Source organism: Musa acuminata, chromosome BXJ1-5 (genome assembly GCF_036884655.1).
Source record: "Musa acuminata AAA Group cultivar baxijiao chromosome BXJ1-5, Cavendish_Baxijiao_AAA, whole genome shotgun sequence".
In the NCBI taxonomy this organism is placed as follows: domain Eukaryota; kingdom Viridiplantae; phylum Streptophyta; class Magnoliopsida; order Zingiberales; family Musaceae; genus Musa; species Musa acuminata.
Genome location: NC_088331.1, coordinates 43,061,422 through 43,076,889, shown reverse-complemented (window position 1 = coordinate 43,076,889; position 15,468 = coordinate 43,061,422). Strand labels below are relative to the sequence as shown.

Here is a 15,468-nt window from a genome sequence, read left to right as displayed (position 1 = left end):
CTTACCACTAAAACTCAAGATAGCAGGAAGAGATTCAGGTTGAGATCCACGAAAGTCTAAGACAAAAACTTAAAGGCAAACAGGATAGATCCCAATCTCATCAAGATAAGAAGCATGTGACAGAAAGAGTTTGATAAATGCATTCATGATAAGAAGCACCAACAGGATAGACCCCAATCCCATATGGAATCCAATCTTTCCTCAGAGAAATCTTCACTTAATGAATCATATTTAGTGTAAAAAGTGATATGAAGCATTTTGTCTCAAGTGTACTAATGCCACTCAACGTTCTTTCAAATAAGAACATTGTCATCAGCCAGAATAAGATACTTGAAAACAAAATAGTGCCATGAATAAAAAAAGAATTCCAGAACTGAATAATGTGACATTCACATTAGTGCACGCTCCCACCCTTTTGATCTTTTCTCACTTTTTCTTTGCCTCTCCCTTCCTCTATGTTCTCTAATGAGTCACCAAAGGTCCACTACCACCTTAAGACAAGGTTGCATTCACCAAGCTACTTTCCCTCCCCCCCAAAGTTGAGCAAAATCAAGAAAAGTATGATTTGTTTTCACAAAATCAAGCAACATATTCTACCAGCCAATTAACCCAATGTATAACCAAAATTTTGAATCCTTAAATGGCATGAAGAATAAAATTGACAAGAACTACATACAGGAGTGCACCCCTTGACAAAGGGAATCTTACAAAATTGCAAACTCTTGTTATTATAGATCAAGAAAGCCAGAAAAGATAATGACATGATTATCTAACTTGTCAAAGAGCAATGCTAATATAATTACCTGAAGTAAAGAATGTGGTCATGCGTATGGCAGACAATGAACTCGGACATTGAGTCATTAACTCGCATCTTTCCAACAGATTTTCCAATAGTTCCCCGATGTTGCAAGTTAAAGGTATTTGGTTTCATCCGCTTGACATAACCTTTCTCGCTTAGTGTCTTCATATAAAATCAAAATTTGTCATTTTGACCCAGTTTCATTTTTTTTAAAATTTATGATGATATATGAGTACAAGGAACAAGAACTAATAATTTATTTCTTATACCAAAAGCATTTCCTCATTCGGAATAACATCGATTTCCTCAAGTTGACCACACCCTCCATCTTCCAACAATGTACACCTTGGGGTTCCAAATCTATTCTTTAACTCAATTGCTTCTTGCTCTATAAGCTGAAATTTGAAATTTTGAAAATAACATGAAAGTTTAGGTCCTCAAAGACATATACTTGAATACAAGAATGCTACATGTAAAGAACAATCATGATACTTGTACGGGGCAAAAATGACCTTAATACTTGGATAAAACTGCCATAAGACAATACAGACAAATAGATGGGATATCACAGAAGCACTAAACAAAGAGGACCTGCAGGTGCAGACAGCAGGATTCTTATGCACTATTTAGATAAATATGAGAGCAGATTGGAAGAAAAATAATAGTTATCTTGAGTCCATATTCAAAATCAAACAAGGGAACTATGGTGTATGGTACCTCTAAAGATGATAGAGAAGCAAATAGCCAAATGTCTCTAAAAATATCTTAATTGGCAAACCAACAAGAGAACACATAATGGACACAAGTGTTATTAATAGATTCCACTAATGATTATCATCCTAGAAATAATATTCATTTCATAGCATCACATAGCACATGGTTCATCCTAATGTGTTTATGAGTTAAGTGGGGCATCTATGAGGCTTTTGGATCTGCATGCATCAGTCTGCGTAACTTTGCATTGTGTAAGTTGTGGGTGTCATTGTCCAATACGAATGCTACTAGAAGTTGATATATCAGAACAATAACATTTACACCAATCTGCACCAGGAAAGCTTACAATAAAGAATGTGATTTATTCAACAACCAGTACACTACCATTTTTATTTCCAGTTTAATCCTGCACTGAAAATGTTTTGTAACCAACACCAAAGATCTAAACATATCGGCAGTGTTGTTAAAAGCCGTTCGGGTGAGGCTCGAGCGCCTCACAGTGTCCAGGCGACATTCTTCACTGAAGCCCACTTAGGTGCCTTGGGCGAACACCCATTGAATGCCACAAATCGAACTAGATTGTGAACTCAGGTTCAATTGAACAGTAACTTGGTTTGATTGAACCAACTAAGCATAGTAAACAACCCCACCCTCCCCCCCCACTGCGCCCTCGACCAAACCCTAGCCTACTCTCACCCCCGACCCACCTCTAGCTCGCCATTGCTGCCTCCACAAACAGCTCCCTCTATCGCCAACAGATAGCTCCGAAGCTCCCGTCATTGCTTTCGTGCGAAGTTCCCTCTGTCACTGCTGCTCCAATGTGTAGCTCCCTCTGCTGTCAAGGACAGGTTTGCAATTTCCTCTACCCCTGACATCGTCTACAGCTTCTGACACCCCCAATGCTGCTGTCCATAGCTTCTTTCGCCGCCGTTGTCATCGTCCAAAGCTTCCTCCACCACTGCTGCCACCATCCGAAGGTTCCTCCATCGCCGCTGCCCTCTCCTTCCCCACCTTCCACTATAGGCCAGTGACTCCTCTTCTCACTACATCTATCATAGCTAGTTTTAAGCTATTTAAATCTTATATTGGTCCCTATTTAGTGTTAATCCCTATTAAGAACTGTTAACCCTTATTTTTATTTTTATAATTATATTTATCAATAGTATTATATTTTTTTATGTTATAATATTCTAAGGCATCTCGCTTTGCTCGAGCGAGCGCCTAGGTGAGAACCTAATGCCCCAAGCATTTTGGGACCTTGGCACCTAGCAATTTTAAAAACACTACATATCGATAACTTAGCAAACAGCTATGGTATAGATATATCGTGTGGTATACCAACCTTTAGCAATTGATATCATTGAATAGAAGTAATAAAAAAACGAATGGTAATGTATTCATGTCAGGTATATGTTCTAGCACCACTACTTGCTCCAAAATTACCGATCATTAACAACCAACTTCAACCTACAGTTTGAGATATGAAACCTTGACAATCACCATGTTTTTTGACATCTAGTTATTATAAAATCAATTTTGCACTACATAAACATAATTCTTTAATAATCTACCATCCTTTAAGCAACTTCAATCTACATCCTAGATCCCTTCCTGATAAATGCTGATTGTAGGATAGTCAGTAAAAGTTGAAATGACTAATTGTCTCCTATGACCAATACTATTTAACTTACAGTGATTTCTTCCATGAATTTGTATTTGCATTTTCCCAGCAGAATCAACCATACAATAGACATCTCTGGTAAGGTCCTATTATGATACCAACATATGGATCACATGATCAAACTTCAACACTAAAATTGCATCAATGCCAGTACCTTTCCACATATTCCTTCAAACAACATCTTGAAGTAACTCTATTTCTGTTTAGTTGATTTAATGATATGGTATAAAAATATTGCAACATATCTTGATCATCGATCTTCAGTGATATCATCCAATTCCTACTAAATCTAACCAAGTTCCAAACCATATTATCATCTTTTAGACATCTTTCTAATTTCTTTTGAGAACTAAATTTACTCCAGTAATAAAGGATGGACATGTGTCTAGCAACTTCAATGCACATCACTCCTAACTTGGGTTTAAACACTGTAGATCAATTTATTATACTCATTCTTTACAAGTTTGTACCAGTTTGTTCCCTGTACTATTGCAAATTGCCATAATACCATTTGCAGAACCAAAGCTATGTGAGAAACCACTGTAGAATCACATGTTTCTCACAGGAGTAAGTCATGGAGAACAATGGAACTAGCATTAAATAATGGCACTAGAATACTGGCTCGTTTCCTCCAAATACCAAAATGTTTATACAGTATTTAGGGAATCCAAGCGGGCTTCAGAAATCTTACAGGCCATAGGAATTCAACATCACCTGCAATATTCTAGGATTTAAAGGCACTTGGCAAAAAGTTCAAGTAAAATAATAATGATAAATAATCCTAAAAGAGGGTAAAAGAAAAAGTGATGGATATGTGAACTTAAGTATCCTAAAAATATTTTAGGCTTAATCATTTTGGGCCATGTTATAAAGCTCATTCCGCACAAGTTAATAGCTCAAGTTATGTTGGTTGTGATGTTACCAATGCGTCTTATAATATCATATTTTTGTACCTGCTCAACTGCATGGATTTTAAAAATATTGTCATTGCAAGAATATAACATAGTTTCACTTCCTCATTGCCACTGCACAAGGGTTACAAATATCCGCACAATTTCCACATGTTCTTAAATTCAAAGAAAAGTGTTATGAATTGGATATTCCATTCAGACCGATTTGGTTTTAAGTTAAAAATTATAGCTCCACTTTCATTGTTAGATATCTTAAATGCAAAAAACCAAACAAATATATTTCTATTTTTCTGTTCAATGACAAAAAATCTGTCCATTTACAAAAGCAATTTCTCAAAGCTAGAAATAAGAAATCTTGTGATAAGAATACATTATGTATCTTGAAACTTACCTATCTTGGAGCAAATTCTTGATGGTAGTAATAAATCATTGCTACAATTGGTTGCAATTGTTATAATTCAGATACACTTGAGAAGTCATAATAAATTTAAGTAGCTTAGTAGTGTCATTTTCTACACAGATATCAAAATTTACATTCAAGGGACATATTATAAAAGAGGATTACCTGGAACATCAGCTTCGTACTAGACAAGAGTTCATTTAGCTTAGAAATTTGTCCAGACAAGGATTCAGCTTCATCTACAAATCTTTTTCTCTACAAAATTTGTGACCAACATCATCAGCGATGAAAATGAAGCAAACTGCAAAATGTTCTTTTGACAAAGAGAAACAGGATATACCTCAAGAAAAGTAAGTTTTCTCAAGGTTATGTCCAACAAAGCTTCAGCTTGCTTTTCAGATAAACCAAACTCTTCAACAAATAGTATAATCAGATGCAATGCAGACAAAAATGAAAGAGTATAAAAATAATAAGACAATATCGATCTATCTTCTCAATTAAATAGGTAGTATGACAATTACCAAATAATTTTTTCTCTAGATGGTGAGAATTAAAAATTTTGCTAAGAAAATATAAGCTTGAATAATGAGAAAAACCAATTATATTTTTAAGCCTCAAACCACTCGACCAAAAGGTCAAACAGTCTAAAACCCAGGCAATATGCATACACATCTAACCTCGGACCAGATACTTCACAACAAGTTTTTCCTATCAGTTATCAGCACAATATAGTTGGTGTCCCCTCTATCTTCTCAATTAAATAGGTAGTATGACAATTACCAAATAACTTTTTTTTCTAGATGGTGAGAATAAAGAATTTTGTTAAGAAAATATAAACTTGCATGATGAGAAAAACCAATTAATTTTTTAAGCTTCAACCACTAGACCAAAAAGTCGATCAAGCTAAAAACCAGGCAATAAGCATCCAGGTCTAAGCTCGGACCAGATAATTCACAACAAGTTTTTTTTATCAGTTATCAGCACAATTTAGTTGGTGTCCCCTTTATGTCAGTCTAGAAAAACCAAGTTAACCTTGACATAGTATAAAATGATCAGAATTCAATTAAGGACAGCAAGACATGGCTCCACAAGCCTCATGCAAGCTAAAAATTCAATCCAAACTCTCAACACACACAATCACCTCTCCCATAAAGAGTACCTATTTACAAATCATAGTCCTCTAGCCCTCTAGCATAAACCAATTACTCATTGTACATGCATTTGCATTATAACTATGTTAAGGGCATGGCATTTAATTGACAATCCAGCTTGCTCACATTAATACATAGATAGGATCTGAAAAGAAAAAGATGGTTCCAAATATGCCTAAGTTGAACAAGACAAAAAAAGCTTCATAATTGTTTTTCAGAGCAGTGCTGAACTTGTGAAAATACACACAAAAAAAAAAGAAATCTATGCTTAAAAATGGTAATGAAAAGGTGATATTTGACACAGACAAGAAAAACTAAATTGCATATGGTATTTGAAATTTGTACTACTAGTAGTGTTTATGCTAGTAATTTATTTTGAAGTTCTGCAAACAAAGGAATAATGAATTATTGGTGTTAAACTGATTGATGACAAATATAGAATGCCTAACCGCAAATATGAATCATGTAAGAGAAAAAACATCTAAGCCTTTCTGAAGTAGAACAAACCCCGAAAACTCTTCCACTTAGAACCAAAAGAGAAGATGAGATGTGACTTCTATAATCCTAAAGAGCAGCTAACAAAGGCAATCGTGCATGGGCTAGACAAATTACAAACTAGCTGTACCAATTTCTTTTAGGGAGTAAAATCAAGATTGTGCTGGGTGTCCAGTCCGGTGGACGAAAAGAAAAAATCAGAAATGAAGCAATGAATAAATTCCCAGGGAAGACTTTTGAAGATGCAAATGGAAAGGGAAAAGAATGTTTGTCCTCCATAGCTTCACTACTAGCCTTTAAAACAGACAAATGGATTAATATCATATTCATCAGCAAGTTGGAAACAAAAAAAAGGCGTAAACAAAACAGGATGGTTTTGGACCCTCTACATTCTTCAAAATTTGCAAGGCCAACATATGTAATAATAGTTTTTAAGACTCATAAATTAGAGTATTAAGATCATCTTTGTCAGTTCTATATACTCTTCAAAAGAAAAACAAAATAATTGACAACAATTTCTCATGACTATGAAAATAAAGACAACAAAAAGTGAAATTTACACTATATTACTAGAATCCAATAGCTAAGATAACTATAATTCTGTTAGGATCCCTTTTATTTTTTGAGCTTTGAAAAATATTTTATTGAGTTTGTCTAGTCCAGTAATAGTCGGATAGAAGCTTATTTGAGATTTATTTATTTATTAAGAGTTCAAGTCCTGATGGACTCAGGGGTGGAACTCTATAAATATGGATGTATCTATTTCTTTTCATCATCTATGAAATGTTATTCCAATCTTTTGGCAAATCCTAGGAGGTCGATCCCCTCGAAGTGACATCCTCATTTCTCTCTTTTCTTCTATGATAAAACCGTAAGATCTTATCATTTGGTATCAGAGCAATGATCCTTGACGTTCCCGCTGTAAATTCTCACATCACTTCGCACCCACAGCCATCATCATCTCTAAAAAAAAAAAAAAGAAGAGTCGATAACCACCCCATCTCGCTCGAGCGAGAAAGGGCCACCACCACCGTTTCCTAGCCTCGACGACCCCTCGTTGGTCCTTACCCCTCCAACCGAGCGATCGCCACTAGCATTCCCACCAAGCCGAGCGATCATTTCCGTTGCAATTCCTCATTCCACGTTCCACGCAACCGCCTTCAATCACGCCTCTTCTGACCTTCCACTGCAGTCGCACTCAGCCTCACCTCAACCCATCTCCAGCTGCGACCCTCGGTGTTCCTTCCCAACCGAGCGATTGTCTCTTTCCTAGCCTCGATGACCCCTCGCTGGTCCTCGTCCCTCCAACCAAGCGATCGCCGCCAACGTTCCCTCCCAGTCGAGCGATCATTTCTTTCCCTCTAGCAAAGCGATCATCGTTGCATCCCAGCCCTCGACGACACTGCTCCCAACCTCGACAGCAACATTTCCTCCTCGCAGCAATAGAAACAAGGCAACTACCCATGCTAACGCCACCCAACCGCGATCCTTGGTGTTTCTACAGCAACTACCCACGCCACCATCATTGCCTCCCAACCGAGAGCATCCTTAGTGCGATAGCAACAAGCCCTCATGCTGCTCTCGACATTTTGAAACATCCTCGACACCCTTGCAGCGATCCCTCGCGTCCTCACAACGACCGCAGCAAACCCTCACGCTGCTCTCGACAATTGCTTCCTCATCGGCATCCTCGCAACAACCCTTCATTCTCACAATGTTGCCATCGACCGACATCACAGTAACAACAACATCGAATAGGGCAATGCTGATGCCATTGACCCGACACCAAAAACAAGAGTTGAGGATTACAAATTTACAGTCCTACACAATGGCTATCGATAACTCAGCGAAAACCCAATTAGAAACCTTGGAAACTAGAATTGAGAACCGACTACAAGTAACCCATGATGATTTTAAAAAATGTCCATTGGAGAGCTTCAGCAAGTTTCAACAAGATAAAAGTTCAAGTCTTACATTGAACCGATCTGAAGACAGAAAAAAGAAACCAAGAACAGGACACAAGCTGCCTACGCATGAAGGTGGAATTCCCAAAATAGAAAGATGGAGATCCGACCAATTAGATCTCTAGGACAAAAAAAAAATTTCGTTTTCACATAACTCCAAAAGAATCCAATGTCGAAATTACTTCAATCCAACTAGATGGTGATGCAATACAATGGAATGATTGGTACGAAACTTGTCATAGAATCCCCTTATGGAAGCAATTCAAGAGAAGCTTCTCGTTCGCTTTGGACCATCTGAATACGAAAATATTGATGAGCACCTTGCTAAAATTCGTTAGATCTCTACGGTGCTAGAATATCATAACATATTTGAACGACTGTCAAATCAAACCAGAGATTAGTCCGAACAGTAACTGGTGGGAACATTTATCGAAGGACTTAATCCGGATATACGGTGTAAAGTCAAAGCTCGCTAACCACGCACTATGACAGTAGCAATCTCACTTGTACATTTGCACGAGAAAAAAATCAACAAGGAGGATCATCGAAATAGAAATGACAACAAACAAATGATTAGCAAGCCATCAGCCTCATATATTCCCAGTCGAAACCCTAACATCCAAAGACTAACCCCAGAAGAACTCAAGAAAAAATCAACGAATAGTTTGTGCTGGCACTATGATGAAAAGTGGAGTAAGGAACACCGATGTAAACAAGGACAACTTCTAATAATTGAACCAATTGGGGAGGAATCGAAAATTAACGATGTGAACTCTGATTACGAAAGTATAGATTCTGATGAAGATGTTAGACCTATCATACATATAGTCATGCATTAGCCGACTACTCTAACCCGTAAATTATGAAAATTGAAGGAACTTTTGAACAACAACCTGTTACAATTTTGTTTGATATTGATAGCACTAATAATTTTATGAATAGTAAGATTGCTGACCAATTGGCCTACCACATTGAAGGCTATAACAAATTCAAAGTAAAGGTCGTCGATGGACGAATTTTAACTTATTATAGTAAGTGTTTGAAGAGAAAATTGATTATACAAGACCAAGAGTTGCTTGTGGATTTCTTTTTGCTACCTTGAAAAACTTTGAAATGGTAATTGGAATTGAATGACTATCAACCCTAGATGATGTTTTTTGAAATTTTTCTAAAATAATCGTGAAGTTTTTATTAATGGAAAGCAAGTAATCTTAGAGGGAAGACGTGGAAGGTCACAACTGCCACTAGCCATCGGATAGAGAGGGTTCTTCAGAAGACTACAATGACTACTACACTGGAAGGCCAACCTATTACTTACACTATCAAGAAGTAGACACCCTTCTTACTTGATCAACTGATTGTGATGCATTGCAGATATTCTATGACTAAAGTGCTAAAAAAGATGCTCCTAGAGTTTGATGCTGCTCAGCTTTCAGGACAAAGCTGATTTGAAGGGGGAGGAATTGTTAGGATCTCTTTTATTTTCTGAGCTTTGAATAATATTTTATTGAGTTTGTCTAGTCCAGTAAGAGTCGAATAGAGGCTTATTTAATATTTATTTATTTATTAAGAGTTCAAGTCCTGATGAACTCAAGGGTGGAACGTTATGATTATGGATATACATGTTTCTTTTCATCATCTATGAAATATTATTCCAATCTTTTGACAAACCCTAGAAGGTCGATCCCCTCAAAGTGATCATCCTCTTCTCTTATTTTCTATGATAAAACCCTAGAGTCTTATCAAATTCTGAATTCCAATAAACCACAACATATGGAAGTTTCAAATGTAAAAAAACTTCGTACAAAATCTAGAATTAAACAATGATAAAACAAAATGAAGAAATTAAGTAAATCAACAATGTCTAAAATCGTATATGGAAGATAAAATCATGGAAGACTTTAGCATAGTTACATCATAATCTCAATGGCAAAAAAACCTGAATCACATGGTGTGGCAGGCTCTCTAATACCTTTATCCTAAAAGACAATCTATAACCTACATGCTTGGATGGACATGGTTCAAGATAAGGATCGCTCTTATAGTTACCGAACCCTTATCAATGACTTTGGTCAAAACAATACATACCTAGTCGATGCACCAACACACAATATACCCCTAGGTAAGATGTTTTGAAGAGGAAGAAGATAAACGAAAGGGGCGGCGGAGGAAGAGGAGAAACAACAGGTGAAGGAAGAGTAAGATGCAAAAGGAAGAAGAGGAAGGAAAAGAAAGAAAGAAGAAGAGGAATAAGGAAGAGGACGAAACGAACTAATGAATTACACATGACAAACTACAGGCATCACATAACAAGAGGGCTCCGTTTACATTCAGGCAAAGAGGGATCGCACAAAAAGATTAATTAAATGAGTTAGAACAAGTTCATGACCGGCATGTACTTCCCATTCAGTATTGATCCAAGCAAAATGGCATGTACTCCTATTAGTTTATACAAGGTCTGCAATTTCGTACCATATCGGAGTTTCGACGTTCGCTCGGTACGGTACGAAGCTGTATACCGAGCGATATACCGCTCGATATATATATATATATATAATTTATTTAAAAGGCGATGTCGCCTTTTCCTTCCCCACACAAGACGACGTTGCCTCATTTATATAAATATATAAATATATATAATCCGAAAAATCACCGAACGTCACCTTTTTCTAATATAATATAATATATATATATATATATATATAATTTTTCGTTTGGCCCAGTAGCGGGCAATCCGCGTACCGGTATGCAGTGTGACCGGTACATACCGCCCGTACCGAGCGGTATCATTCGATATTGCCTACCTTGGGTTTATAACTATTAGCACAACTGCACGCAAAATAATTCAAAAATCCCTACCATCAAAGTCAAGATGTTCCATCAAGGCTTTACAAGCATGTACACCAAGCCCGTGGATAACCCTACTAGAAGTAGGTTATAGGCCCACAAACCAATACATGGCACTCACAACTATGAATGATGAACATATAAATCATATTTCAAGAGCACATACAAGCAAACTCTCCAAGGGTAAAGAATTCCCTTTTTCATAAAATGGTTATAAGAACTTCAAAGCAAGAAAAGACAAAAAATTGAAAAAAGGCAAAGTGAAACTCTCAACAACCAAGATCAGGTAGAGACTAGAGAGATCATTTTACAAGCATAGATGAATGCAAGACAATTTAGATGAAGAAACTCATACCTTTTCCTAAAGCAGCTGTGGCCACTTTGTTACCAGATGTTTCCCTAATTATATTGATAATAGCATCCAAGTTATCAAGACCTACAATGATGCCCTGAGGACAAAAAAAGTAATTTATACAACTTAAAATCATTGACATAGTAACCATTTTAGTTAGTTCAAAACCACACCTCTACGATATGTTGGCGCTCTAGAGCTTGAGAAAGCTTAAATCTTGCACGTCTTTGAATGACAGAACACCTAAAATCAAGAAACACCTGAAGCAAAATGAAAAGTTATTTTTATCTGAACTCTTGGACTTGTTTAGCAGAAATCATGGGATAGCACCTACTTAAAAGAAATCAAAATTAGTGTTTTACATGTTTTTGAAATATCAACTAGAAACACATGATACGCATGATATGCATGATTATGATAAGTTGAATCTTCACTAACAGGTTTATATTATCACATCTAGCTGAAGAGCAGTTCTGAAAAATGTTTTAAACAATATGATTGACATGATTAAAAGCTTAAGATGATTATCTCTAAAGATGCACAAGCTTCTTACAGAATATGCCCCTTCTAGTAACAAGACATTCAGACATTGGATCTTGTCCATAACTTTTTGATGTTCAAACAAAGCTTACAAGAAGAAAAAAATTAAACATAGAGATCAACAAAACAAACGAGCAGAATGTAGCCAGAAGTTGAGCATGGATGATAAGAAGCAACAGAAACCTAGTCTCATTGGTACTGAAGAAATTCTGAAAAAGCAAAATGCACCCAGTGACATGGAAAACCATATCTATATTTGATCATCCTACATGCAGACCTTATCAAGAAATATCATCATATCTATTCTTCGTATTATAATGGCACAGTGAATGTTCCTAACAAATTCAGAGCAACCTATGTCATTGTTCCCAACCTCAAGAATAGACAAAACAGAAACGCCAAAGGACAAGAAGACCTGGTACATTTCTGCCTAATCCAATATGTTTCCACTTTAATATGTTAGGCATCTGTATAAGCATCTCAATATTAGTCAAATTGTGAGAATAGCAATGCAAAAATACCAAGTCAACAAAAAGTTCCCAGAAAATGAGTCCCATGACAAGGGTTGGCTTCAATACATAATATTGTTTTAATCCAGCTGCAATACATTTCAAACCACATGTCTAGTGAGGACAATATTAGAAGAAACATGAAGTCACTACCTACCTCAATTACAGAACTAACAGTCAAATCAACACTTTGTTGGAAATCTCCTATCCTCTCTTGTTTTCCACCACTCTTGCTCCTTGTTTTCCACTCTCACTGAACCCCCCTCTTGCCAAACACCTACCACATCTCTCACTAGACTCAATGCCTTCATCACATCCCACCTCCCTAGCAGTCCTAGAGCAGCCAATTCCATCCATATTATGATGTTACCAAACTGGCTAAGACTAACTACATTTCAACAAATCTCAATTGAATCAACTATATATCGTATCATGATTGGTGAATTTGGTAACCTTTGGCTTCTATCTGGCCTGTTAGGTCATTTGATCAATGTGGATCATAAAAGTTCATAACACCACCACCTAGAACTGAACCTAAACTATTTGCATCACTAGCAAAGCATCCCACAAGAAGTCAACAAGAAAGGAGTGCAATAGCTACCACTTACTACACACATTATTTGGCATGATTGTTTTACAATTGAAGAATAAATATACAATTCATCAAACCAACAAGATGGTATATCAAAATTAAACAAAGGATGAAACTAATTATGCATTTCTTTATATGAAATAAATCAAACAAACTTTTGTAATCATCAGTATCATACACCCACAGCAAATACAAGAAGGAAGAAGAGCAAACACCCATCCAAGCAAACAGTAATAGATACACAGAGCAGAGTATAATTAGCAAAAAGTGAATGAAACAAGGACAACAAAACAACTCGGGTCATTCCATACAAGCTAATCTACAATAACACAAAATTACCCTTACAGTGCATGACATTTCGTATTCGTGAAAAGAATCCAAAGACAAGCTGTTTTTGTCTAACATCACCAACAATAAGAACTAAAAACAAAGGATCACCAACAGTAAGGTTGAAGACAATGAAATGTCGGGACACTCAATACACCGGTTGAATTTTCACTCAAGACAAACGAGATGGGGATAAAACCTTAATCAAGGTAAGGCACATGCAATGCAACATCAAGATGCTGTCAAAACAAATCCATAAGGATTTAGGTCAAAAATGCAAGTATTTGAATTGAATCCGTGTGAATTTAGCCTAAATCCATATGGATCAAGACCCGATAAATGAATCTAGTCTAATCCACACAGATGAAGTATAGATCTAGCCAAATGATAGCCAGATTCATTTGGATCTAAGTCAAATCCAAACAAATGAAGACCACATATGTGCAGATCTAGATTAGATGTATGAACGGCTCCAATTAATTTAATTTCACGTATTTGCATAAATCCAACTTTAAATGATGTCCAAAACTATGATCTTAAGAATTATATTAAGCACAAAGCTATAGACAAGTAAAGGAAACCAAAATGAGCTACCTTTAATTTTGAATCTACATTTCTTTATAGAAACCCCTCCTTTCTTGAGTTTGATCCTTGATTTGTTAAAATTTCAGAACAATTAAGAAATTAAGGGAGTGGAAGAGGATGAGTGGAAGCGAGGGGAGATTTGGTTGGAGGCTTTTAAATTTGAGTGCGATGGACCAAAAATCCGAGGTGCTTGCATGCACTAGTGGGAAGAGGGAAAGAAAGCTCAAAGTTGGAGAGATATATCGTCCGCAATTGTAGTGCATCATTGTCGAAGGAAGTCGTTTGGTGGAGGTGACATTCATGAGAAGGAGGTTGTCACGTGAGAGGCCCAATTAGGGTTCTCTAGGGGCATTAGGTAATAATATCATATTAAGTTAATTGATTGAACCAAACCACCTGGCTAAATCTGGGTTGGGGAAGAAATTTGATCCATTGACGAAGTCAAACCATTTGACTTGATCTAGCTTAGACGCAACACCACTCAATGTTATTGGGACAATCCACGTAGGCGATTGGGACTAGATGCTGGCCTAAGCAATGACCAGTTAAATTCTCTCACCCGATGAATTTGCCTCGCCTTCCTCAATTGCCTAGGCAAGGGCACAAGCACCCCATGAGAACATTAATATATAGATATATTACGATATTTGAATTTATTAATCAACAAGAAAGGCATAAAGGGCAAATTGATGAAAAAATTGTTATCAAACCAAAAAAGTTTAGGTCAAGAAAGATATCAAATGTGTTACGTGACCATTATGTGTTCAATGAACTAAAAAGAAAATTTATTTGATAATTTCATAGTCAATGAGGCATTACATATCAAAATATTGATTAATTAGGAAAAAGCAAATCAAAGAAGCGTAGGTAAAATTAAAGTGTCAAGATGAACATGTGATATTAGTGAAAAAGAAAAAAAAAGGAGAGATTAAAGAAACCTAGAATAGTTTCCAATTTTAAGGAATAACAAAAATAAAATAAAATATTTCAAACAACAAAGATGTGAATATACAAACATGTTTATGTATGTGTGTGTGTGTGTGTGTGTATATATATATATATATATATATATATATATATATATATAATAGGTGCTCATCAAGACAAATGAGTCAAAACCGATCAATATATTTCAAATTAACCACTTCTATGTTGTTGCAAGCAAGGGTCGTCATCCTATGCTGATCAATAGCATCAATCCATGGGCAGACTGGTACATGCCAATCAATATCAAACAGTATGTCAATACCATTTTTCAAAAAAAGACTGAAAATGTCCAAAAATTCATGAAAAATCATTTTTTAGGTTTTTCTAATCCCATTTAGTGGTAATTTTATCGTATTTAACTAAGAATGAAATGTATACGAGGCATAAATAAATGCATAAGGTTGTGATTAACCCTAAATACCCCCTAAATGTAAGACAATAGACTTATTTAGGACTATCACGAGAATTACCTTGTGATAGATTTGGGTTAGCCTAAACATATTTTTCTTGATAGATTTGGGGCTAGATCATTGCGAGTGAAGGTTTAATCCTTAAGGATCTAGGCTAGATCCCCAAGGAATAAATCACAAAACAAAGGATTGAACCTCGTGGAT

General features: G+C 36.2%; 1 protein-coding gene across 2 annotated transcripts in view; it reads right to left on the bottom strand.

Annotated features, from left to right (window-relative positions):
• Positions 1-15,468, bottom strand: part of LOC135674406 (DNA gyrase subunit A, chloroplastic/mitochondrial-like) — a 51,668-nt gene that overhangs the window by 8,700 nt on the left and 27,500 nt on the right. For both annotated transcript variants that reach the window (XM_065184218.1, XM_065184217.1), the window contains exons 14-19: positions 11,488-11,574; positions 11,318-11,411; positions 4,846-4,916; positions 4,671-4,760; positions 1,069-1,194; positions 804-961 (exon numbers count right to left, since the gene is read on the bottom strand). In XM_065184218.1, the coding sequence (XP_065040290.1) occupies positions 804-961; positions 1,069-1,194; positions 4,671-4,760; positions 4,846-4,916; positions 11,318-11,411; positions 11,488-11,574 (626 nt within the window). The remainder of the gene's footprint in view (positions 1-803; positions 962-1,068; positions 1,195-4,670; positions 4,761-4,845; positions 4,917-11,317; positions 11,412-11,487; positions 11,575-15,468) is intronic.